Source organism: Mesoplodon densirostris, chromosome 4 (assembly GCF_025265405.1).
Source record: "Mesoplodon densirostris isolate mMesDen1 chromosome 4, mMesDen1 primary haplotype, whole genome shotgun sequence".
In the NCBI taxonomy this organism is placed as follows: Eukaryota; Metazoa; Chordata; class Mammalia; order Artiodactyla; family Ziphiidae; genus Mesoplodon; species Mesoplodon densirostris.
In genome coordinates, this window is record NC_082664.1 from 14,964,392 (window position 1) to 14,992,156 (window position 27,765).

Genomic DNA, 27,765 nt, shown 5'->3' on the forward strand with positions numbered 1-27,765 from the left:
ACTGTGCGGCCCGGTTCCTAATAGGCCATGGACCAGTACCCCTCCTCGGCCCAGGGGTTGGGGACCCCAGGCCTATGGCATAGATTTTCATAACAATATTCACAGTGCTAAACAGCCACCTCTTTAAAAAAATTTATTTAATTAATTTATTTATCTATTTTTTGGCCACGTTGTGTCTTAGTTGCAGCACGCAGGGTCTTCGTTGAAGCATATGGGATCTTTTGTTGCAGCGTGGGCTCTTCGTTGTAGCGCGCAGGCTTCTCCCTAGTTACAGTGCACGGGCTTTTCTCTAGTTGTGGCATATGGGTTTTCTCTCTCTAGTTGTGGCGCACAGGCTCCAGGTTGCGTGGGCTCTGTAGTTTGTGGCATGCAGAGCGCGAGCTCAGCAGTTGTGGTGCTCAGGCTTAATTGCCCCGCGGCATGTGGGATCTAGTTCTTGGACCAGGGATTGAAGCCGTGTCCCCTGCACTGGCAGGCGGATTCTTTACCCCTGGACCACCAGGGAAGTCCCAACAGCCATGTCTTGAGAATGGATTCCAGAAGAGATGCTTCCATTGATGGCTAACTGCTGCTAGGGTATAAACTGAAGTTAACGTACACAACACACACTTACCTGTTTATAGTGAAGTGTTTAATGATAAATGACCACTCAAACAACACAATAACACCAGAAACTGCTTGTGTTAACACCCTGTCAGGACTTTTATATGACAAGCCAGGGTTTGAACCGTCTAACAGAAAGCTGTGGTTGTGTACCAAATGCTGACACGCCCTACAGGAGAGAAACAACTTCCATTCATCTCACACTTGAGGCACCCCTGTACTAAGGCAAAGGAACAAGAGGATGACTCATCCTTTTGGAAGACCTTTTAAACTTTTAAAAAGTCACTCCTTTCCCATCCTAAACACTTTGTTGAGTTCTGCAAGAAAGAATTCTGCCAATAAACAAAACATCCCTTTGGCTCTTTGGCTTGATGGGATTTCACATGGCACCATGTTTGCGGTCACCCTTATCTTCCTTATACAAACTAAAAAGACAGTCCTTATTAATTAGTAACATCAAGCTAAGAATGTCTCTCCTTTGACACGGTTCTTTCTTCACAACCAAAAACTGGAAAATTACCAAGAAGGAATGATGGGACGCGAAACTGGCTTTCTCTGGCCTCTTTCAGTTTTCCTTCCTGGTCCAGCATTGCGCCCTGTGGCTCCCATGTGTGTAATAAATCAGGGCTGCTCAGCAGAGCCTCGGTCCTGCAGGGGAAGAGCTGCCCCAGGAGGGATGTCGCAGGCCCTTCAATTCCACCGAAGTCCTGGCATCCAAGCCCTGTCTCTTGCCTCACATGTCTGGAAATGAGCTGGAGGGATGGGTGACAAGTTTAAGTAAGTGAACTGCTATTTACTGAATAGTTAGATGGGTAAAACCTTGTCTTAGCAACTTATATTAAAGGTTTAGAAGATCGGACCCTGTCACTTCAGAGAAAGAAAGTAGAGTGTGTTAGTAATTTAAAAAAAAAACAAACCACTCTGGGAGTGCCAGAATGGTGATGAGGGTCCCTTAAAAGAAACTTGGGATAATGAGAAACTGGGAGGATACCTTAGGACGCTAGTACAGGAGGTGAGCGGGGAGAGGCGTGCAGGTACATGAAGGGGTGGAGAGGTCACCCGTGCTTCCCAGGCTCTTGAAAGTGTGGATAGGGCTTCCCTGGTGGCACAGTGGTTGAGAATCCGCCTGCCGATGCAGGGGACATGTGTTCAATCCCTGGTCCGGGAAGATCCCACATGCCGTGGAGCAACTAAGCCCGCGTGCCACAACTACTGAAGCCCATGCGCCTAGAGCTCGTGCTCCACAACAAGAGAAGCCACAGCAATGAGAAACCCGCGCACCACCAACGAAGAGCAGCCCTCAATCGCCTCGATTAGAGAAAGCCCGTGCACAGCAACGAAGACCCAATGCAGCCAAAAATAAATAATTTTTTTAAAAGTGTGGATAAAGTTTTATGAATCTTCTAAAGAACATGCTTCAAGACAGAGGTTTAAAACATGAGGGTCAAGTGTTCACAGTCAAAAGTTACTTGGATAGGTTCTAGATGTTGAGGAGAGAGCCACGGGAAGGTCAGTGTTGATGTGACAGTCAAGTGAGGCAACATTTCAGTATTTGTTAGGTTCCAAACACTGTGCTAAGAACAGGGCAGGGACTTCCCTGGTGGCGCAGTGGTTGGGAATCCACCTGCCAATGCAGGGGACACTGGTTCAACCCCTGGTCCGGGAGGATCCCACATGCCACGGAACAACTGGGTCTGTGCGCCACAACTAAGAACAGGGGCAGGGTGGGGGGTAATTAGAGGAGAGAACATCAAACCTGGTCCAGGAGATCAAGTACTAGAAACAACACACAAGAAGGAAAGCTGTACCAGGTTGTGTATCAAGTAGACTCCTTTACCGAGTCACCTGCAGACAACATAAAAGCTGGATGGAAAACTTCTGTCAAGCTTCAGGAAGGATGGAAGGTCTGATCACACCTTTATTTACAGTCCGAAAATTAACCGAGAAGTGAATAAGGTAGAAGGAAACTACGGTCACTTAGGACAGAAGTCTTGAACTTGAGTACACATGAAAATTCCCTGAGGAACTGGTTAAAAACTGGGGATTTCCAGGCCTCACCCCCAGAGATTCTGATTCAGGAGGTTGAATGGGGCCAGAAAACCTGTTTAAACCAGCACCCCTAGTGATTCTGATAAAAGGGCTGCAGACCCCACTCAGGAAAACACCACCAGCTGGGTTCAGAGCATAGGGGGCAGGAGGGTTGGAAACAAAAGTCATGTCTGCCTGGGAAGCTTCTAAAGTAGGGCCCCCCATTTTCCCTGCCAAAACCCAGTAAAGGACTGATACCTCCGGGGTCCTAAAGGCAAAAGCAACCCATTTCCTTTTGTATATTAATATACAATGCAGAAAACACGGCAGATGGTACATTATATCAAAATGAGCCGTCTTCAGAAGTTCTGGGTTAGCTGTGGGACCATGGCAGCTGCTCCCGTTCCTTTGGATTGAAATGACTTCCAAAGTAATCAAGGATATTTTTAGAATGTGCTATTTTTAGGATTATGACATACCTCTCTCATTTTGTTAACAGTAGAGCATCCTTGACAAAAGATTATGATATCATATGTAGTAAAGATTAAGCTATTTTCCAGGTAACTCTGAACTAAGGGATGTTTCTAAACTCTTTAGCAATAAGTAGTTTATAAGTCAAAAATAAATGACTGATGTCCTAACTATAAAAGCAGAAAATGGGGGTGTGACCAAAAAAGGATTCTTTAAGTCATTTGCATTACTTTAAGTCACAGTAAGTTTTGTACTCAGAAGGTAACAAAATTGGCCTCGTGGGAATCAGACTATGCCAGCTCCCGAAGAGAAATTTTACAAATTTCATTTCCCTGAGAGATCCACGGAGTCATGGGGGCATCAGCTCTGTGTTTAGTGTATCTCAAGCTCTCTGCCTCCTCACAAACATTTAGCTAGTGTGACAGCTGGAATAAAGGCTCTCATTATTTCTGACTTTACCCTCATTTTCCAGGGGGAAAATCATTTGATTTACTTATCTCAAGTGGATGTCCCAATTCCAGGCCTTCTTAATTTTTTTCTTTTTTCTTTTTTTTTTTTTTTTTTGCGGTACGCAGGCCTCTCACTGTTGTGGCCTCTCCCGTTGTGGAGCACAGGCTCCAGATGCGCAGGCTCAGCGGCCATGGATCACGGGCCCAGCCACTCCGCGGCATGTGGGATCCTCCCGGACCGAGGCACAAACTTGTGTCCCCTGCATCGGCAGGCGGACTCTCAACCACTGTGCCACCAGGGAAGCCCCGTCTTAATTTTTAAATAGTGAAACTACTCCTTAGAAACAAGCACCTAGGGACTTCCCTGGTGGTGCAGTGGTTAAGAATCTGCCTGCCAATTCAGGGGACACAGGTTCGAGCCCTGGTCAGGGAAGATCCCACATGCTGCAGATCAACTAAGCCCGTGTGCCACAACTACTGAGTCTGCACTCTAGAGCCCGCGAGGCACAACTACTGAGCCCACGAGCCACAACTACTGAAGTCTGTGCTCCTAGAGCCCACGCTCCGCAATAAGAGAAGCCACTGCACTGAGAAGCCCGCGCACTGCAAGGAAGAGTAGACCCCACTCGCCACAACTAGAGAAAGCCCGTGCACTGCAACAGACCCAATGCAGCAATCAATCAATCAATCAATCAATCAATAAAACCAAGCACCTGTAATTATGTTCTCTCTTGAACAAAACTGCCCTCCTCAAGACTACAAAGAAATGGTTCAATTAAGTAGAATGTTAGCACAACATAGGTGGCAACTGATGAAAGGTGCCTTTTCTTCAACATGAGTGAGAGGATCTGGCTGCAAGACATTACGAAAATGATACCTTTATTGTAATGGATATCCAGATAAAGCACAAGCAAATCCACCTGCCTTTTTGAATTTCTTGCTGCTGCTGAGAGGGATGTAAGGTTCTCCTGGAGTGGTGGTAGCTGGTGTACACAACAGTGATGCCCACCTGTTCTGCTTGACCTGGGATGGCTCCCAGCCCACCTTCTCAACACCTCGCTTTTCCCACAGCAGCAGCCTTTTAGCTCCTTTGTGGGATCCTAGTGCTTCTAGAAATCTGGTGTGAAAGTCAAAGACCTACAGAATATTGATGTTTCTCTCGCTTTTAGGGTTTTACTTAGATGTATGATGTAACAAGGATGAAAGAAGCATGGCCCAGGTAAATGACAGAATCATATAAGACTGAAGAAATCAATGTGTTATTTATACTCTCATAATATATGTTCCTCCCCAGTCTGTACTGCTTCCCTAGAAACTCATGAAATTTCCTACATGTTACAGACTGAATGTTTGTGTCCTCCCCAAATTTATATGCTGAAACCCTACCCCCTCAACGTGATGCATTAGGAGGTGGAACCTTTGGGAAGTAAACAGGATTAGATGAGGTCATGAGGGTGGAGCCCTCATGATGGATTAGCGCCCTTATAAGATTCACCAGAGAGAACTAGTTTCTTCTCTGCTCTCTACCACGTGAGGATACAAGGCAAAGATAGCAGTCTGAAACATCTAAGGGGGCTGTCACCCAAGAACCCAACCAAGCTGGCACCCTGATCTTGGAATTCCAGCCTCCAGAACTGAGAGAAAGAAATCTCTGTGGTTTATTAGTCACCCAGTCTATGGTATTCGTTATAGCAGCCTGAGCTAAGACAGTATGTTATTACTACTGTACCCATACCGACTCTGCATTACCTACAATTTCCTAGAAACATTTGGCAAACATCCTCATGTTTGCAAAGAAAAGTAGCTCTAGGGAATCAAAGCTCCCTACAGCAAATCAAGGTTTTCTTTCCTTTTTTTTCCCTTCCTTCCTTTGCTTCTAGTCTCCTACCTTCCATTTCTTTGAAAAAGTCTTTAGAGACTCAAACCTCATTCTTTGTAGAGGCACCTTCTGGGCTGTATCTAAATGAGTCACTGCTCTGTAATAAACTGTGCTTTGAGGGGCTCTGTTGGGGCCTTTTCTTAAAAACAGTAATTTTGATATTATTAGTTCCAGAAAGCAATTATAACTTTCTTTTGCCCAAAGCCAGTCGAGAACCCATTTCAGAAAGCACCATGACACCTGTAGCACAAATGGAATTGGTATAATAACTGCCAGCGGAGCTGTTTGACACTAGTATAACAAAATGGTATTTTAGCTAGTCGTGGGGAAAGAAAGGGCTAGTTCATTAAGACTGATTTTTTCACTGAGGGAAAAAACACTGAAGACAAACACTTCCTGTGAACTCAGGCTATTAACCCAAATGCAAGGGTCTCTGCTAAGTTACTTCAGAAAAGGGAAATGTGAACTTAAAAGTTGGAGAACAAGTCTGAGGTACCCAGTGCACACCAGAATTCAGGTGCACCCTGAATCTGATGTGCATCTCGTCCATCACACTGTTTATGCTGAGCGGCGTCAGATTTGAATGCAAAATCATGGGGCTGGAAAAGGGCAAAGGCACTGGTTACCCACTGGGCGATAGGAAGAGGACTGAGCAGCTGCACATTCAGACAATAGGCCTTGAAAAGAACGGTTTAAACCCTAAGCTTTATCTCAGGGACTCTCCGATCTGAGTGTACTTTCACTGGAGGCTTTCTGGAGTTGACACAAAGGGATTTTCTTCTGATGACATCATTTCTGGTTTAACGGGACAAACAGGCTCTACGATCAAAGTCCACCTAATTTGCCCATTTCTCCCTTAAAATTATGCTACACTTCTACCTTTCTCTTCTCTCCCATGTGCATCTGAAGTATTCCTTCTCCTTGACAGGTCACCCGTGTTCTTCTCTCTGCTTACTCATCCATGCAACAAACATTTATTGAGCATGTACTATGTGCCAGACGCTGAGCTAATTGGTATCAGTAAATAAGATATCACCTCTCAGCTTCCTTCAACTATATTTCTTCCATAATTTATACTTTCTTTCTCTACCAATTTCTGCTTCATTGCCTACATTTTTCATGTTCAGTGGCCTTTTTTTGTTTCTCTTCTTTTGTGAATTCCTATTCATGTCTAGTCCATTTTCCAATTAGGGTATCTATTGTTTTTCTTATTGATTTGTGAGCGCACTTCATAGATTTTTAAGAAATTAACTTGTCATCTTTTACATATGTTGAAATAGTTTTCCCAATTTATGTCTGTCGTTTATTTTTACATGTTTTGTTGCTATGCTGAACTTTATCTTTTTTTTTTTTTTTCTTTTTTTGCCGTACTTGGGCCTCTCACTGATGCGGCCTCTTCTGTTGCGGAGCACAGGCTCCGGACGTGCAGGCTCAGCGGCCATGGCTCACGGGCCCAGCCGCTCCGCGGCATGTGGGATCTTCCCAGACCAGGACACGAACCCGTGTCCCCTGCATCGGCAGGCGGACTCTCAACCACTGCTCCACCAGGGAAGCCCCGAACTTTAACTTTAATGTAGGAAAATCTATCAGTTTCCATCAATCTTCTCTTGTGGCGTTTGGCTTTAGGAGTCATGGAGAAAAAAGTCCTTCCTTACCCCAAGAATATACTGGTATTCACTTACAGTTTGAATTTTAAAACTTGATAATCATTCCTCTTTAACTGTAGGGATCTAACATTTTGAAAATACTAGTTTGTTTTTCTCAGTACTATTTCTAGTTAAAATTTTTATTGAGATAATTGCAAACTGATAAGCAATCATAAGAAATAATAGTGTGTTTATACTTTACCCAGTTTTTTTGCTAATACTTTGCAAAACTACAGTATAATATCATGACCAGGATATTAACATTGCTATAACCTACCATCTTATATTTACATTTTGCCTTTTTTACTTGTACTCATGTGTGTGTGTATTTAGTTCTACACAACTTTGTCACATGTGTAGGCTCTTCAGCATCATTTTTAAATAGTCCATTCTTTTCCACTCTCTTGAAATGTCATTTTTATCAGAGGCACCTTTCTTAAATTTGTTTCTGGATTATGTATTTTGTTCCATTGATCTGTCTATGCTGGGACTGGTACCCAAAACCCAAATAGTTCTCCTTTTTTAATATCCGTGAAGACTTCCCTCTTCCTTGTCCCCTCTTCTCTTCCTCCTTTCTCCTTTTTCTTCTTCTCTTCCTCCTTTCTCCTTTTTCTTTTCAAAAATGCCCAGCTTATTTCATGTCCAATTTCCCTGATGAGCTTTAGAATTATTTGGTTAAGTTCCAGAAAAGATATTTGGATTTCTGATTAGAGTTGCCTTATGTTTAGAGATTCATTGGTAGAGAAATGACATCCTTACTAAATTGAGTTTTCCCACCAGGAAAACACTGTATCTCTATCCATTCATAGAAATCTTTAAAAAATAAGCCTTAGTAGAATTTGTCATTTCCTCATATAAATCCATCACAAATCTTGTCACACTGAATTCTGTTTCTTAGCTTTTGTAGGTGATGTGAACGGAGTCTTTCCTTCTACCATATATATATTTTTTTGGTTGTCTGTTTTCTTATTGACTGTTTTTATTGATGCATAGTTGATTTACAATATTATATTAGTTTCAGGTATACAACTTACTGATTCAATACTTATTATAAAAATTATACTCCATTTAAAGTTATTATAAAATACTGGCTGTATTCCCTGTGTTGTACAATATATCCTTGTAGCTTATTTATTTTATACATATTAGTTTGTACCTCTTAATCCCCTACTCCTATCTTCCCCCTCCCCCCCACCCTTCCGACTGGTAACCACTAGTCTGCTCTCTATACCTGTGAGTCTTTATTTTTGTGATATTCACTAGTTTGCTTTATTTTTTAGATTCCACATATAAGTGCTATTATACAGTATTTGTCTTTCTCTGTCTGACTTATGTCACTAACCATAAGACCCTCCAAGTCCATCCATGTTGCTGCATATGGCAAAATTTCATTCTTTTTTAAGGCTGAGTACTATTCCATTGTGTATAAATACCATATCTTCTTTATCCATTCATCTGTTGATGGACACTTTGGTTGCTTCCATATCTTGGCTATTGTAAATAGTGCTGCTATGAACAGGGGGATGCGTGCATCTTTTCAAGTTAGCATTTTCATTTCTTTGGATTATGTACCCAGGAGTGGAATTGCTGGATCATATGGTAGTTCTATTTCTAGATTTTTTTATGAGCCTCCCCCTCCCCTCCACAAGAAAACCCCCCAAACAAAACCAAAACATATGTCCTCATCCTTCAAGGCCCTTGCCAACTGCCTTTCCTGCTTCTCTCAGGCCCTGACCTCACTGTGCTAGTTATTGATGAACGCTTGCCCATTCCTAGACTGTGAGCTCAGCACATACCAGATACTCAAAGCTTTAAAGTTTAATTTTTAGTTAAAAAATCAGCTCTCTCTTTGTGCTTTTGAATCTTCTGGATGAGTTTCTCTGCGAAGGCACAAGAGAGTGGTTAGTGTAGGTTCAACAGAGAGATTCCTTCAACCTGGCCGAAGTGACTTGAGGCCCAAAAGGCAGCAGAATATATCTGAAGGGGCAATTTGTCCCATCAATGTCCAGATATTTGTGGTTGCCTGATAGCTCCCTTGGAATACACTTCTCTTCAGCTCTCCGCACAAACAACTTCTCTCTTTCTTCCTTTTTTTTTTTTTTTTTCTTTTTTCTTTTGGCTGCACTGTGCAGCTTGTGGGATCTTAGTTCCCGGCCCAGGGATCAAACCTAGGCCTTGGCAATGAAAGCACCGAGCCCTAACCACTGGACCTCCAGGGAACTCCCACAATTTCTCTTGCTAATCTGGGTGTTCTTGTTTTGCTGTGGCCTGAAGGCCTGGACTGAGTTCCGGATCAGCACTTCTTTGTATTCTGTTAGACTTTAAGTTCCTTAAAAGCAGAGTCTTGTCCTTCAGCCTTCCCCCTCCCGGGGCCACCCCGCCACACACACACAATGGTTAAGAACACCAAGCCTGAAGTCAGTCTGTCTGGGCTCAGATCTGAACCCCATCACTTTCCCAAGGACACTCAGCTACAAAGGGATGCAGAGAGGGTTTGATCATTATCTTAACCTTGAGCAAATTAAACTATGCCTTGGTTCCTTCATCTGCAGAACCAGGTAGTAACAACATCTTCGTCATAGGGTTTTTGTGGGGATTAAATGACCTAATACAGGCAAAATGTTGGAGTGGTGCCTTCAAGTTTGAAGAGTTAGCCCTTTAAAGGGGCTGCTGTTACTGACATATGGGGCCAAGCATCGTGCCTTGCACAGTGTTTGCTAAGTGATGCTTTCTGTAAAGTTGAATGTTCATCGTGCGCCTTGGGAAAACTCCTTACATAATCACAATGGCCCAATCACACGGTACACTTGACTCCCACCATCCTGCCCTCACCATGGCACCTGGAATAGCATTTCCATTCATATTTGACTGGAGCCAGCCATCAGTAACAGACAGCGTACAGTGGCTGCACTGTCCACTGACTGGCCGTGCACATGGCCCTGAGAGCAGCGGGCACCTGGAAGGAGAGGAGGGCCAGATGCTGAGTCTGTGGGCCCCATTTCTGATTTCTAACCTGCGCAGAAAGGCTGTGGCTGTCTTCTCTGGATACTTACAGTAGCCTCTTGACTGGTCTCCCTGCTGCTGTCCTTGAAACATCCTACAGCAGCCAGAGGTACCCTTCTGAAATATGTCAGATCACACACTCCTTGGTCCCAAACCCTCCAGTGACCCCCATTCACCAAAGTCCTTACAAGAACCTACACAGTGGACCCAACCTGCCCCCTCCCTAATTCACCTCCGACTTCTCCACCCCCTCTGCTCTTCCAGCCCCAATGGCCTCCTTGCTTCTTCTACATCCCAGGCCCACTCATGCACCTTTTACTCTCTCTGCTTGTCCCCCGGATAGCTGCAAGATTCACCCCTTCACCTCTTTCCAGGTCTTTATTCAAACGGGTAGGGGAGCAGGCACTGTGGGTAGGAGAACACAGCAATGTGGTAGGAAAGCCCATTGCAGGGTTGGTAGAGATCACCCAGGATTGTTGGCAAGGGCAGAAAATTCCAGTGCTTTCAGGTCAAACCAAAGAGAACATGAGCTACCTAATTATAGCCAGGTAGAAGCAAAGTACAAGAATCCTGACAGAGGTCAAGGCATAGGGACCTATCAGAGATGAGGGACCAGGTAGAGGTCAGAATCCAAATGGAACTCACCCCCTGAGGTGGCAGGTTCGTGCCAGGACCCGCTCACCATCACCCGGAGCCCCCAGGACAGGGGCTGCTTGCCTTTGCTCCAAGCACCTTTCTTGGTGGGTACATCAAGCCTGCCAGGTGTCACTGCTCTTGGGAGAAAGGCTGGGAGCACAGGGCATGTGGCTGCAGCTGCCACACCTGAAGAGGGCTCCCTGCCTCTGAATCTTCTTCACAGCTTGGAGGCCTGCAGATTGCAGCCCGTGTTTCCTCCCACAGTTCCCCTTCCCGTTCTCATGACATCAGGTGGAGGACCTTGAGCCAACAGGAAATTTATTCATACCACAATATTCACTGACCACCCACTGCACGCCAGGCTATGGGCTGTGCACTGAGATCATGAAGAAAGAATAAATCCAGGTCCCGCCTGCAAGTGCAGCGGTGAAGACAGAAACATACCAAGTATAAGTGAATGATAATCATGATAACAGCAACAGTTTACTAGGTGCCAGGCTCTGTGCTCTGAGCTTTACATGGATTCCTTGACTTTAGGAGCCCATGAGGTAGGTACGACTGGTATTATTATTCCCATTTTACACATGAGACTTACGGGGGGTAAAATAAATTGCCCAGAGTCATGTAGCCGATAAGACGCAGAACCAGGTAAGAGAAATACAGTCTTTTGGACTCCAAAGCTGTTTCCTAATCAGTGAACCCTGCTGACTTTTGGGGTGCTAGGTGATACTGTGGGGAGACCCCTAACTCTGACTGGGTTTAGGGAAAGGCCAGGGGAGGAGTGTCAGGGACATCAGAGAAGCCTTCCCCTGGGAGGTGGATGGAGGAGGCCTGAGATGAGCAGTCCAGGTAAAGAATGATGGGAGCAATGTTCCAGGCCAGGGAACTTCCAGTGCCTCGGAAGGGGCTCGAAAAGCACATGGTGTGCCCAGGAAAGTGCCAGCAGGATGGGGATGGAGACAAAATGTCAAGGTCCAGATCAGGCCCTTACTATGATGTTGTCCAGCAAGGCCATGAGCTACAGATTTCTCAAGCCTCAGAAATCTCCAGAATGAAGCCCCCTGAACAGGAGTCCCCGTGTCGGTTAAAATGGGTGACCTATGAGGCTCTGTTAGCCATAGGCTTCCTTAAAGAAGTTTCCTTAGCATGTACACTTGAAAGTGGAAATCTGCTTCCTTGTACGTGAGACAGACCTTCCCTGAAGTAGCTAGCTCCAAATATTTTTCTGGACTTTGTGGGTTGGAGTGTCTCGTTCATGAAGGTTTTTGAGGGCTGGATTGGGGATCCCATCTTTAACAGGAGATCAGAGTAGTTAAGGGCATGGACTCTATGGCTAGACTCCCTGGGTTCAAAACCTGGTTCTGCTACGTGTTAGCTGTGGAAACTTGGGCAAGCTACTTAACCTCTGTTCCTCAACGTTCCCGTGGAAGAGCCACAAAAGTTCCATCTATCAACCTGCCTACTGTACCCAGAACAGCCGGTGAGGAGTGCAGACTAGCCCCTGACAAGCCCCGCCTCCAGCCCGAGCTCCAAATCACACTAGACGAACACCTGTTCCACGGAGCCACACCACCCGCAGGGAGAGAATGGCAGGACCACAGGGGAAAAAAAACCTTACCCTGAACGGCCCTTAGATGAATTTCTTTTACCTCTTCCCATTTACCACTCAATCTGTTTAAAGTTCAGGAGTTGTCTACACTTGCTGTCTCCAGATGACTGTCCTAATAGTTCTGTCAGTTTGACTTCTGCCTCATTGATCTTGGGTTTGCCTGATCCAGCAGTTCATTTTAGTCCTCACTTGTTCTGCTATGTTGACCCGCTTCCTCCTTATTGAAACTCTCCCCTTGGCTTTAGGGAACCGCTTGGTTCTTCCGTTTCTCTGGTCCTCCCTTCATTGGTTTCTCCGTCTCCATCCACCCCATGGAATTGGTGCTCCCCAAGGAATGCCAACACTTCGCTCTTTTCTTTGTCTTATCTTTGTGTGAATTCAACTACCCAGACACCTCCCAGAGAAAATAGAAGCCATTAGCACAGAACTTCTCAAGAAACCTACACACACCCCTGCTTCCACACCCTTCTAGCTTTCTCTTCTGAGAAAGAGAAAGGGATGAGGTGGCCTTCCCTCAACTAAGGTTAATCCCGCCATGTGTGCCTGTCCCCCACCTGTCTTCCAAGGGGTCCTGCTCCATCACTTACCTCCTCTTTCTCCTGTATCTTTCATTCTCCCTCTCTAGACCCATCCTATCAGCATTTACACTGTTCAGGTCTCTCCCGTTTCCTCCTATGATCACTACCTCTCTTCCTTCTCCTCTAATGTCCTGCCAAATGTCTTCAAACAGCTGAGAGAATCAGTTGTTCCCATTCCGTATCTCCAGTTCACTCCTCTGGAACCTTTGGAATATGGGCTTAATTTCCCACCTCCAGAAAACTGTTCTCAGACAAGTCACTGAAACTTCTTGTCGGGAAGGCCAATGGATATGTTTTAGTCCTCATTTCCCGTGGTCTCTCTGCAGCATTTGACACGACTGACCCCTCTTCTGTTGGAACTCTCTGTAGCTTCAGGTTCCATGACACCACACTCCTCTGCTTTTCCACAGGCCTCCGGTAGGTCCTTCTTGTTCTCCTGAATGGTCTCTTGTTGTACCCCCCTTCAATGTCGGTTTTCCTCACGACTGTCTGTGTTCTGTCCTTTTCCCATGTTCAACCCACTCTGACAGCACTCACACATTCTCTGAGCTTTCACTACTATCTATATCCTGATGTCATTAAAGTTATATCTCAACCCAGATCTCTCCAGTAAGCCGGACATCTGCATTTACATGGCCCATTGACACTTCAAACTCAACCTGCACCAAACGGAAGTCATCATCCTTAAGCCCCAAACCTTTCCCTCCCTTTTGGGTGAAGAGTATCACCATTACCCCAATGCAGAACCCTTGGGGTTAGCTTGACTGCCCTACATCTTTTATCTGGTTAAACTTCACGTCCCATTGATACCAGCACTGGAATAGTTATCTGATCCATCACAGCCATATCCCTGGGTCCAGGCCATCATCTCTCTTGCCTGGGTATCACCAGTCTTGTCCCACTCCTACCCATTCTTCATTCTGCAACTAGAACTTCGGTTAAAAGGCAAAATTGACATTCCTGCTTCAAACCCTATAGTAGTCCTTGGAATAAAGTCCAAATTCCTCAGATACGCTGGCCTCTCTCTGCTTCTCCAATCTCATATCTTGCTATACCCCTCTCATACTACACCCCTGCCACATTCTCCCCAACTTCTGGACCTAAGCCTAGAACTCTCTTTTATTATCCACTCACCTCTTTGGCTGGATAGTTTCTAGAGTGTATCTCAAGTTTTGGATTAGACATCATGAGTCCACCAAATCTTTGAGGACTGACCAGGTTGTGTGTCCCTCTGTGAGTTCCTATGTACATTCCTGTGAGCAACATTACATATCCCTATGGTAGGCCTAACTTAGTGCTGTAATTGCTGGTTTGCTTGTCTGTTTCACCTTCTAGATTCCAAGCAGTTGGAGGGCTGGGAATTACTTGATTGCTGATATGTCACCGGTGCCTAGCACAAAGCCTGGCACACGGTAGCTGCTCTGTACGCATCTGTGAATACAGTTAGAAACCTCAATCATCCTTTGTCCTCTTTCATCTCCCTGAATCCAACGTGTACCGAAGTTCTTTTTCAGAAATGCCTCCTGAATTCTTTCTATCACCATGGTCCTCATGGCCTTGGTTTAGGCCTTCCTCTAGTCTCACCAGGCCTGTTCTGATCTCCTTATTGCTCTTCTTCCTGCTGAGCAATAAACCCTGCAAAACCTTTCCTGACCTCGCCTCTCAGTGGGGCACAGCTGTAACACATTGCTATTACAGTTTTTACAGTGTATTCACAATGAAATGCAAAGCGTGGTCTTCTCCCAGAGAGCAAGGACTGTGTGTTGTTACTTGTTCATTCATGCATCGCCAGCATCTTTTGCTGAGTGATGGCTACTAAAGCAAGTATGATTTATGGATTGCTCCCTTTTGAAAAAACCTCTATGAGCTTCCTGTTGCTCATAGGAGGAAATATAAATTCCTTAGCAGGACCCCAGAATCTGGCCTCCTGAAGCTTTTCCTGCCAAGTCCTGCTCCTCCCCGGCACATGGCAGAGCTTGGGTGCTCTCCAAAGGCACCATACCACTCTGCACCTCGGGAATGCTACCTGTATGTGTCCTTGACCTGCTGTGCCCCTTTTCTGGCCATTCAAGACTTAGTTCAAAGGCCACCTTCTTTGTGAAGATTTGTTCAGCTTCCCTGACAAAGTTTCTTTTCCTTTCTTGCCTTTGGCAGCATTTGTTATCTGTGTGAAATGATCTGTTTACAGGTTATTCCTCCCTCCCTGGACATGATGGGTCTTAAGGCCCTGGGACGAAGGGAGAGGATCTCATTCATGGCCTCATGGCTTGGGAAGTACCTATGATGGATCAGGTGCCCTAGACTTATTTGTGCTTTATGGATTAGTAGCATGGTACTAGGGCAGGAATGGGTAGGCACACTAAACAGCCAACAGATGATGAACTAGGAGACAGCTAATAACATGATGTTGGTGAAGAGTTTTTCATTATTTAAGAAAATGTCCTTCTTCCCCTTAAATTATAAGACTATATATAGGTTCAATTGTGTGAGAATGTAAAAAAAAAGGTAAGGGAAATATGGTAAAATATTAACAGGGGTTATTTCTAGGTGATAATCTTATGGGTAATATTTTCTTTTTAGTACTGTCTGACATTTTCTAAAATTTCTGTAATGAACAGAGATGAAAAACTTTTACTTAAAAATTAAAAAGATGTGGCTAAAAAACTCTTAGGATTTCTCTTCTGAATATGATGGAATAACAAGAGCTAAATCTACCCTCTTGCCTTAAATGACTAAAAATAGTGGACAAAATACATGAAATGACAGCTTTCAGACACTGAACAGCAGGCAGCACACATGCTGAAGTAAAATGTATGACAACAATAGAACAAAGGCCGGGAGGGGAGAAATGGAAATACACTATTTTAAGGTCCTTATACTATATGTGAAGAGACATAATAATGTTCGAACATAGACTGGCTTAAATACGGATATTATAAACCTTTAGCAACCATTAAAATAACACATCAGAGAGTTTTAGCTGGTGAGCCAGCAGGGAAGAGAAAATGGAATAATAAAAAATACTCAGTTCCTCCAAAAGAAGGCAGAAAATGAAAAAAAAAAAAAAAAGGCGAGTGAGAACAAAAATAGATGGAAAAAACAGAAAAAATAGTAAAATAGTAGATTTAAACCCAATCATACTAATCATCAAATCACATTAACTGTAAATGTTTAAACACCTAATTAGCCAGCACTGATTTTCAGATTGGGGAAAGAAGCAGCAAGATCCAACTATATGCTGTCTACAAGAGACCCACTTTAGAGGAAGGAGGGCAGTTGTGCTAGGAGCTGCTATGGTGCTGAATTCCCCGGCAGAGTCAACCCAGACACAGCGGTCGCGGCCATGAAGGCGGGTGCCACGTCTATGTGGGCTTCGTGCTGTGGGCTGCTGAATGAAGTCATGGGGACTGGAGCTGTCAGGGGCCAGCAGTCAGGATTTGCAGGAGGCACTGGTCCATTCAGATTTACACCGAGCTCTGATTTTTCCACTTACCCACCAGCACCTACAGAAGGGCCTAATATAGTTTGCAAAGCCTGTGGACTTTCATTTTCAGTCTTTAGAAAGAAGCATGTATGTTGTGACTGCAAGAAAGATTTTTGCTCCGTTTGTTCAATCTTACAAGAAAATCTCCGTAGATGTTCCACTTGTCACTTATTACAAGAGACAGCCTTTCAGCGCCCTCAGTTAATGCGACTGAAAGTGAAGGATCTACGGCAGTATCTCCTTCTTAGAAACATACCGATCGATACCTGTCGAGAGAAAGAAGACTTGGTAGATCTGGTACTGTGTCACCGTGGGCCGGGCTCTGAGGACAACCTGGACACGAGCAGTCTGAATTCCTCAAGGTCCCAGACTTCTAGCTTTTTTACACATTCATTTTTTTCAAACTATACAGCCCCATCTGCTACCGTGTCTTCCTTTCAGGGAGAGCTTATGGGTGGAGACCGGACCTTAGGATCTGGAGTACTGGCACAGGTGCGAAGTGAAATAGCTTCAGCAAACACAGAAGATGATGAAGAAGATGATGATGACGACGACGATGATGACGAGGATGAAGAAAACTTGGAGGAGCGGACATCTGGCCTCGCTAAGAAGAGAGTGAGAGCTTCTCTGTCTGACCTGTCAAGCCTTGAAGACGTGGAAGGGATGAGCGTGCGCCAGCTCAAGGAAATCCTGGCTCAGAATTTTGTCAACTATTCTGGCTGTTGTGAAAAATGGGAGCTAGTAGAGAAAGTAAACCGGTTATACAAAGAGAATGAAGAAAATCAAAAGTCATATGGCGAGTGGCTGCAGCTGCAGGACGAGGAGGACCACAGCCTGTGCCGGATCTGCATGGACGCCATCATCGACTGCGTCCTGCTCGAGTGCGGGCACATGGTCACCTGCACCAAGTGCGGCAAGCGCATGAGCGAGTGTCCCATCTGCCGGCAGTACGTGGTGCGCACCGTGCACGTGTTCAAGTCCTGAAGCCGAGGACCCCCCAAGCTCGATCCCAGATGTTTCAGTGCACAGAAGGGACTGGAAACTTCCTGTTCAAAATTTGAAGCTATTTTTAAAAATTATTTTCACAACTAACTGGGGACGGGAAAGATTCATCCTAAGTTGCAATAGCACTGGTCCATGCTGTATGCCTGTCAGCTGGAGGACTGGCTCAGTTTCCCAGTTTCTGCTGGGCTTCTTCACACATCTCTTATTACTAATCACAGAAGTCAGACTGCTTATGGCATCAGCTACTGTTCTCTTTGGAGGACATTTATTCTGTTCTCTTATTTCTCCTTCATCCTATTTTTAACTTAAACTACTCAGATGTTTGAAACTTCTGCTCTCTTTGGATGAGGTCACTGTCTGCAAATGGCCGACATGGTACATGCTGAACAGGGGCACCTCTGAATGCTCATTTTATTAGTCATGTATATTTTAAATGCTACTGTTTGATGAATGTAATTTTCCACATTGTTCCTATTTCTGCGTTTAAACATAATTGGGAACAACTGACATTCTATAGTCAACTGCCAGGGCCTGAGACTAAACATGTCCATTTTTGTTCAGGTACAGCTTTTTATTTATTTTATTTTTTTAAAATTTTTTAATTTTTTAATTTTTTTTTCTTTTTGCGGTATGCGGGCCTCTCACTGTTGTGGCCTCTCCCGTTGCGGAGCACAGGCTCCGGATGCGCAGGCCCAGCGGCCATGGCTCACGGGCCCAGCCGCTCCGCGGCATATGGGATCCTCCCAGACCGGGGCACGAACCCGTATCCCCTGCATCGGCAGGCGGACTCTCAACCACTGCGCCACCAGGGAGGCCCAGGTACAGCTTTTTATAGCGAGGGCTGCATCTAGCTTCCTTCATTAGAGAAGTGTGTGTGTTAAATTCTTTATTAACGTGTAATCAGTTTACAGTGTTTTATATATTGAAAGTGTATTTTCAGTGCTACCCACTAGCTAGTTTGAACCTTAGGAATAAAATTAAGTTTAAAAAAAAAAAGAGACCCACTTTAAATATAAAGGCACAGAGAGGTTAGAAGTAAAAGGATGGAAAAGATATTCCACATTAACACTAAGTAAAAGAAGGGTGGAGTGTTTATATTCATTAAAGATAAAGCATAGGTTAGAGCAAGGAACACTGCTGGAGGAAAGAGGATCATCTCTAAGGGGATCTTCTACCATGGATAAAGGGACCAATTCATCCAGAGAACAAAAAACCCTTAAATGTTTAAGCAACTAATAACAGAACTTTGAAATATATGAAGCAAAAACTGCTAGAACGGTAAGTAGAAATAAACAAAACCATGATTACCACTGAAGATTTCAACACATGTCTCACGATAAATGACAGAACGAGCAGATAGAAAATCAGTAAGGATATGGAAGAGTCGAACAAAAGTGTTGACCAACCAGAACTCATTAATACTTGTAGAAAACTCCACCCACCAAGAGCAGAACACACATTCTTCTCAAGTGCAATGGAACCTTTACCAAAATAGATAATATTCTCAGCCATAAGACAAAACTCAATAAATCTAAAAGCTTTCAAATAATAAGTACGTGGAGGACCACAATGGGCCTAAGTTAGAAAATAATAAGAAAAGGATTGGCACAAAATCCCCAATTACTTGAAAATTAAACAACACACTTAAATAACCCATGAGTCAAAGAAGAAATAAATAGAAATTGGAAAGTATTTTGAAAGGAATGAAAATCAAAATATGAAAGATTAAAGATTCATTTAAAACAGTTCTTAGAAGGAAAGAAAGAAGTCTTCATTTACAGGAGACATGATTGTCTATATAAAAAATCCAACTGAATCTTAAAAAAAATTAAGAACTAACATATGTTTAGCAAAATTGCAGGACACAAATACAATTGTATTTCTACATATTAGCAGTATATATGACAATAAAAATTGAACTAAAATATCATTTACAATAGCATCAAAACTGTAAAATACTTGGGAGAAAATATTTGCAAACGAAGCAACTGACAAAGGATTAATCTCCAAAATAGACAAGCAGCTCATGCAGCTCAATATCAAAAAAACAAACAACCCAATCCAACAATGGGCAGAAGACCTAAATAGACATTTCTCCAAAGAAGATATACAGATTGCCAACAAATACATGAAAGGATGCTCAACATCACTAATCATTAGAGAAATGCAAATCAAAACTACAATGAGGTATCATCTCACACCAGTCAGAATGGCCATCATCAAAAAATCTACAAACAATAAATGCTGGAGAGGGTGTGGAGAAAAGGGAACCCTCCTACACTTTGGTGGGAATGTAAATTGATACAGCCACTATGGAGAACAGTATGGAGGTTCCTTAAAAAACTAGAAATAGAACTACCATGTGACCCAGCAATCCCACTACTGGGCATATACTCTGAGAAAACCATAACTCAGAAAGAGTCATGTACCACAATGTTCATTGCAGCACTATTTACAATAGACAGGACATGGAAGCAACCTAAGTATCCATTGACAGATGAAAGGATAAAGAAGATGTCACACATATATATTATGGAATATTACTCAGCCATAAAAAGAAACAAAATTGAGTTATTTGTAGTGAGGTGGATGGACCTAGAATCTGTCATACAGAGTGAAGTAAGTCAGAAAGAGAAAAACAAATACCATATGCTAACACGTATATATGGAACCAGAAAAAAAAAAGGTTCTGAAGAACCTAGGGGCAGGACAGGAATAAAGATGCAAATGTAGAGAATGGACCTAAGGACACGGAGAGGGGGAAGGGTAAGCTGGGACGAAGTGAGAGAGTGGCATTGCCATATATACACTACCAAATGTAAAATAGATAGCTAGTGGGAAGCAGCCTCATAGCACAGGGAGATCAGCTCGGTGCTTTGGGACCACGTAGAGGGGTGGGATAGGGAGGGTGGGAGGGAGACACAAGAGGGAGATATGGGGATATATGTATATGTATAGCTGATTCACTTTGTTATACAGCAGAAACTAACACACCATTGTAAAGCAATTATACTCCAATAAAGGTGTTTAAAAAAAAAAGGAAAATATTTAAGGAAAATTTGACAAAAGACATGCAAGACCTGTACACTGAAAACTATAAAACATTACTGAGAAAAAAGAAAGACCTAAATAAATGGAGAGAGATGCTATGTTTATGGATCAGAAGACTTCATATTGGTTTTTTTGTTTGTTTGTTTTAAATTAATTTTTATTGGAGTATAGTTGCTTTGCAGTGTTGTGTTGGTTTCTACTGTACAGCAAAATGAATATAAGACTTCATATTGTTAAGATGTCAATTCTCCCCAAATTGGTCTATACACTCAAGGCAATCCTAATCAAAATCCCAGCATTTTTTTTTTTGGTAGCAAACGACAAGTTAATTTAAAAATTTATATAGAAGTGCAAAGGACCTGAAATAGCCAAAGCAACTTAAAGAAGCACAATGCTAGAGACTTATACTACTTGATTTCAAGGCTATTACATAGTTAAGACAATCTAGACAATGAGGTATTAGTGTAAAGATAGACATATAGATCAATGAAACTCAATAGAGAGTCTAGAAATAGACCCACATCACACACACACACAGTCAATTGATTTTTTAGAAAGGTGCCTAGGCAATTCAACTGAGAATTGAAAATGTTTTTAACATCAAAACAAATGATGCTAGAAATAATAGACAGCCAATAACAAGGAACGAATTATTGATACATGCAAAAAGATGGATAAATATCAGAATGATTATGCTAAGTGAAAGAAGCCAGTTTAAAAACTGTATAATCCCAATTACATAAAAATTCTAGAGAATGCAAACTAATTCATAGTGACAGAATAGTAGTGGTTACCTGGGGATGGGGAAGGGAGGGATGGATTACAACAGGGCACAAGGAAACTTTTGGAAATGATGGGTATGTTCATTATCTTAATTCTTTAGCTGGCTTCCTGGAGGCACACATATGTCAAAACTCATCAAACTGTGTACCTTAAATAGGTGCAGATTACTGTATGTCAATTATATTTCAATAAAGTGTAAAAGACAAAATCTATGGTTTAAAGCAAATAGCTCTCTGGTTATGCTATTAAGCCTTGAAGTGATGCCACATCCTTGTTTGTGTTTGCACTGGGGAAAATGCTCCTTGAAATGTGGTCAATTTTAGAGTCTCTTCCTGGAGAAGAGCCAAGAACTGGGAAGGAGGGTCCTGGCTGGGTTGCCAGCAGGGGGCCAGCTCTCTTGGTTTTGACCTGGAGAAGCTAAGATGTGCAGGAGGACCCCCATCTCTGGGGGAGGGGATGGTGGGTGGTGGAGAGAAGTCTTTCCTCTCATTCACTCTTGGTAAGAGCGTAAATTGGTCTGACAAGAAAAGTATGACTTCCCCTAACGGAAGAGGTAGGTGGCTGAGGCTCAAGCCCACTCCACCACATGCTGCTTTTAAGTTGCCAGTATTTATTACTTATTACCCAGGATATGTGAGAGCTCTGCCAGAAGTGGCTGGAGGAATGATCATAATAAATTCACTGCCCCGGGGAGAGAATGAACCTTTGCTGATTTATTTCTCACCACGGAACCTAAAACCGACAAAAGTCACTGGCACATTTATCTTCAGCTCCTTTCCACTACCCTTAACCCTCAAACTCTACTGGACATAATTCATCTTCCTCAGGTAATTCAGAGGGTACACTGGGATCTTACAGGGGATCCTGTGGGATTTTCAAAGCAGCAACATTAACATGAAATGGGTGTCAAATTATTTCTGTGCTTCTCCAGCTTTAGTACCAGAGTTATTTCTTTGGAGAGAGGGGGCTGGGATGGAAAGGGCGATGACTCATGATCTCAGCCCTGCATCAATGTTTAACAATTAATAGCACCATTCCTTGTCTCCATTTCCCCAGATCTAAATGACTGCTTTGTCGTACGGTATGTTTAAAATGTTTAAATTAGGGCTTCCCTGGTGGTGCAGTGGTTGAGAATCCGCTTGCCAATGCGGGAGACATGGGTTTGAGCCCTGGTCCGGGAAGATCCCACATGCCACAGAGCAGCTAAGCCCGTGCACCACAACTACTGAGCCTGTGCTCTAGAGCTTGTGAGTCACAACTACTGAGCCTGCGTGCCGCAGCTACTGAAGCCCACACGCCTAGAGCCCGTGCTCTGAGAAGCCACTGCAATGAGAAGCCCGCGCACTCCAACGAAGAGTAGCCCCCACTCATCGCAACTAGAGAAAGCCCATGCGCAGCAACGAAGACCCAACACAGCCAAAAATAAATAAATAAATAAATAAAATAAATTTAAAAAACAAAAAAGTTTAAGTTCATTGCTTCTTAATGGGCCTTCAAGAACCAGAATGTTCTTAATGAGGGGGAGGTCTTCGAGAACCAGAAGAAACGAACACATTTCTCAAGTCTTTTATCCTGTAGTTGAGACCAAGCACTGGGAGAATCTATCCCTTATTCAGGAGCCTACATGATGGCTCAGAGGCTCTGGGGTGTGGTTTCCTGCTGGTTATTATAACCACCCTCTAACCTCACACCCCAAAGTCAGGGGGCCTGTCTCAACCTTTACTATCCTAGCGGTTCTCAGGATAGCCATCCTGGCTCCCCTGAGACCATGGTTCCTGCAACCCTGACATCGCGAATCTGACCACTCCCCGTCTGCATGGCCACCCACAGTCGAAGACCTCACTGCTCGCCTGGACCACTGCAGATGCTCCTACAGGACATTTCTGCTTCCTCTCCTGCTCACCTACAACACCGGGTCCACCCGGCATGCGGAGTTCATCATTAAGTTAATTTTTCATTCTGAGAACGACTGTTTGAAAATATAACTCTGATCTTGTCACTCTCGTGCTTAAAATCCTTCAGTGGCCTCCCACTGCAGGAAAGTACACAGCGCCAGCTCCTCAGCATGGCTTCCAGGGCCCCGCATGCTCTAAATCTCACCTCGTCTCCAATCTCATTTAGTTATTTTGTCCCCCTAGCTCACCGTGCTTTGGCCATGCTGGCCTGCCACAGGGCCTTGGTACCTGCTATGCTCTCTGCCTGGAACGCTCTTCTCCAGCTCTTCATTCACACTGCTGACTTCAGATCTCAGCTTCAGTAATCCCAAGCCCTTGGCCACCTGAAGAACAGCCTGGCCCTCTGCCCAGCTGCACGCTACAATCTCAGTCTGCTTTATTTTTTTACGGCACTTGCCCCTATCTCAAGTCACCTCCGTATGTACTTGTTATAACAGCACGAAAGCTCCATGAGACGGTGGACCTCATCGTCTTACTCTGCTGTCCCTCCAGGGCCAAGCAGATGCCTGGACCACACTGGCTCCCCATGTGGTTTTCTCCTTCCAGAGTCCCCTGAGGCACACTCTGTGTGATTAATGGAACCGATCCTTTTTACCTTGTTGGGCCTTGTCTGGAGCCCCACTATTGCCTTCTAAGCACCACTTGCGTGGATGTGCAGGGTAGGCCCTCCCTACCTCCTTCCCCTGTTTCTGGGGCATGTCCGGAATCCAGGAGCCCTGGTCCTCCGAGCATAACACCAGCTGCCTGTGCAAGTCCATCTTGCAAATGTTGCCCGGTGCACTCTGGGAGGCCTGCTGGAGTTAGCAGCATCCCATTTAGGGGAGCTCAATATTCCAGACCAACTTCTTCAGGGTGATGCTGTGCTATGTCTTAGGATGTAACAGAAAATTATCCCGTAAGAAGCAAACTCTTACTACTAGTCAAAGGGGTGCCACTTAGCTGGTGTGGGAATTTGTGTGAAAATCAGAAAGAGGCTCCCCTCTGGGCAGATGTAGCCCCCTGGGGGCAGAGCGTGGAGTGCATGCAGGCTGGCTTTGAGCTCTCCACTCGACTCCTCTTGTGCAGTGCACACATCACCCAGCTGTACACAGCATCTCTGAGTGGTCACCTCAGAGATACCAGGTCAAGCCCTATAGGCTAGATTTTGAGCTTCCTCACTGTAAGCCTCAGTTCTCTGGTATTTTATATGAACTCTCAATTATCCATGGTAAATAGAGAATGAAGATCTGAAAGCCAAAGGGAACCCCCAAATCTTACCTTCGTAAATCTCACTACTTACCAAGTCCTAACTATGTGCCAGGTGCTGGGCTAGACACTTGAAGCACATTGTCACATTTTATCAACCACATGACATTAGCACTTTGTAAAACGAAAAAATAAGTTACAGAATTCAGTAGATACATGATCGCATTAGAAAATCAAAATGAATTATTTAAGTATGGATAGACAGGACAGTAGATAGTAGTAGTTATTTGGGGGAGTAGGATTTACAATGGGACTTTATAGTTGATATATTTCTGAATGGTCTAATTTTTAAAAATGAGCTTATCATTAGTTTTATAAACAGAAAATAATAATATTGCTGTTTTGGAAAAAATAGTACAAACTAAAAAACTGTAAATAAAAAGTAAAATTAATTGCTTTGAATTTCAGTTTCTTTCATAAATAAAAAAGTAAATATAAATAAAATTTTTAAATTTTCAAAAAGATACATGCACCCCAATGTTCACAGCAGCACTATTTACAATTGTCAAGACGTGCAAACAACCCAAGTGAATGTCAACAGATTATTGACTTAAGAATATGTGGTATATATATACAAAGGAATATTAGTCATAAAAAAGAATGAGGGCTTCCCTGGTGGCACAGTGGTTGAGAGTCCGTCTGCTGATGCAGGGGACACGGGTTTGTGCCCCGGTCCGGGAAGATCCCACATGCTGCGGAGTGGCTAGGCCCGTGAGCCATGGCCGCTGAGCCTGAGCATCCAGAGCCTGTGCTCCGCAACGGGAGAGGCCACAACAGTGAGAGGCCCGCGTACCACAAAAAACAAACAAAAAGAATGAAATATGGCCATTTGCAGCAACATGGATGAACCTAGAGAATATCACACTTAATGAAGTAAGTCAGACAGAGAAAGACAAATATTATATATCACTCATATGTGGAATCTAAAAAATAATAATCTATATACAAAACAGAAACAGACTCACGGACATAGAAAACAAACTTATGGTTACCAAAGGGGAGAGGGAGGGCAGGAAGGATAAGTTAGGAGTATGGGATTAACAGATACACACTCCTATACATAAAGTAGATAAGCAACAAGGATTTACTGTATAGCAAAGGGAACTATATTCGGTATCTTGTAATAACCTATAATGGAAAATAATATGAAAAAATATATATGTGTATAACTATCATTTTACTGTACACCTGAAACTAACACAATATTGTAAATCAGCTACACTTCAATTTAAAATTTTTTATTTTACTTCCTGTTATGGGTGCTGGTAAGCAGAGAAATGACCCCAAATGACTCGGGTCAGAGGAGGAGATTCTGCCCAAGGGCTGAAAAATCAGGCAGGGGACATCGCCCCACTCCACACGAGGACAGCAACTCCTCAGGGGCGGAACAATCCTGCCTTCACACTAACAGTTAAACCGCTTGCCAGGCTAACAGTGAAATCAATTTCTAATTATAAGAAACTACAGGCTTTTAAAACACACAATCGTGTGTGTAAGCCACTCATTACCATTGTGTCAAGCCACTGGGTGGGAAAATGAATTCTGGCACTCGCAGTTCTAATATGGTAAACACTCAGCTGAGAGTCAATTACATGGTTCACATTTTTACAGCTCATTTATTTCCTCCATTTTTAGGAATAACTTCACAATTAATAGTCTTCTTTCATTTGTTCCTGAGGTGTCCTTTTAAAACAAGAATAGGATCACTGGCCACAAAGCAGCAAAGTGGGGGTGGAGGGGGGAAGTCACACCGTTGAGTGTATACCTTATTACGGGCAGGAAAATGGAAGTGGTATTAAGTAGCCAGCAACCACAGTGCAGCAAGGAGAAAGGAAACCAAAGGTCAAGAAGTCAGAAGAAGGTTGGCCACGTTTTTGTGTGTTTGCTTTGGCTCTTTTTATTTATTTTTTTAAAATCTTCACTCCCATGTTTATTGCAGCATTATTCACAGTAGTCAAGATATGGAAACAACCTAAGTGTCCATGAATGGATGAATGGATAAAGAAGGTATGGTATAAATGTATACACACACACACAATGGAATATTATTCAGTCACGAGAAAGAAGAAAATCCTGCTATTGTGACAACCTGGATGGAATTTGAGAGTATTATGCTAAATGAGAGAAGTCAGACAAGAGAAAGACAAATACTGTATGATATCACTTATATGTGGAATCTGAAAAAGCTGAACTCGGAGAAACAGAGCGTTGAATGGTGGTTACCAGGGGCTTGGTGTGAGAGAATTGGGAAGATGTTGTTCAAGGGGTACAAAGGTGAATAAGTTCTGGAAATCTAACGCATAGTATTGTGATTACAGCTAACCATACTGTATTATGTACTTCAAAGTTGCTAAGAGATTAGATCTTAAATGTTCTCACCATAAAAAAGGAATGGTAACTATGTGACATGATGGAGGTGTTAGCTACCACTGTGATGGTGACCATATTGTAATAAAAATGTATCAAATCAATGTATTGTATACCTTAAACTTACACAATGTTATCCGTCAGTTATATGTCAATTTAAAAATAAGATATACTTTTGGGTGATGCTGAAAGATGCTGAAGGAAGATGATAAATTTCACTCATGTGGATTAATCTTAGCAGTCTAAAAACAATGATGTCCACAATGAATTTTCTGGGCATGCCTCACAAGAGCTGATTCTACTCAAGAAGATAACAATAGCTTCAAAGGACATAAGGTCATGAGAAGGGAAATGTTTAACAGCTTGTGCTGGTTATTCTTCGTAATAATGAGAGCACACGGCGTTGGAACACAGCTTTACACTTCTCAAACGGTTAGCTCAGCCACTGACCCATTTGATCCTCACAACAGCCAAATGAGAGTGGTCAGGGAAGTGACATTATCACCTCCCTAAAAATGAGGAAACTGAGGCTCTAAAGATTTAAGAGATTTCTCCAAGTTCACAGCAGTATCTTCCTGGGAACTCCAAGTTCAGTGTTCTTCCTACTACTCCATACTTGCATACTTCCTCTGAACCTGAAAGGGAATGGAACTATTTATGCTGAATTGTACGGACTAATTAACTTTAAAAAATGATGTAAAGGATGTACAGTGGCAGGAAATATCAGAACTGATTTCTGTGCTTGTTTAGATGAGCCTGCTTTGTAGTATACAGCTTTAGCAAGCTCATGTGTAAACAAGTGTTTTAACCAACAGAATGCAATCCAATAGTTAATAACTTGTCTGCATTCCCACATAGGGGATTTTGGTTGGAGAGGAGAGTGAGGTTGGAGAGGGTGGGAATTTTATATATATATATATTTTAACATCTTTATTGGAGTAGAATTGCTTTACATTGTTGTGTTAGTTTCTGC

General features: G+C 43.3%; 2 protein-coding genes across 2 annotated transcripts in view; one reads left to right on the plus strand and one right to left on the minus strand.

The window, feature by feature from the left end:
* Positions 1 to 27,765, minus strand: part of KCNK13 (potassium two pore domain channel subfamily K member 13) — a 116,178-nt gene that overhangs the window by 12,296 nt on the left and 76,117 nt on the right. The gene's annotated exons all lie outside the window — the stretch shown is intronic.
* On the plus strand, positions 16,171 to 17,394 carry LOC132489021 (E3 ubiquitin-protein ligase RNF34-like). Its single transcript, XM_060097940.1, has one exon. It carries the CDS (start codon positions 16,246 to 16,248, stop codon positions 17,368 to 17,370), a length of 1,125 nt encoding a protein of 374 aa, XP_059953923.1. The 5' UTR covers positions 16,171 to 16,245; the 3' UTR covers positions 17,371 to 17,394.

What these genes read in the sequence shown, in the direction of transcription:
- LOC132489021 (XM_060097940.1), top strand. Translation starts at nt 16,246, where the DNA reads ATGAAGGCGGGTGCCACGTCTATGTGGGCTTCGTGCTGTGGGCTGCTG.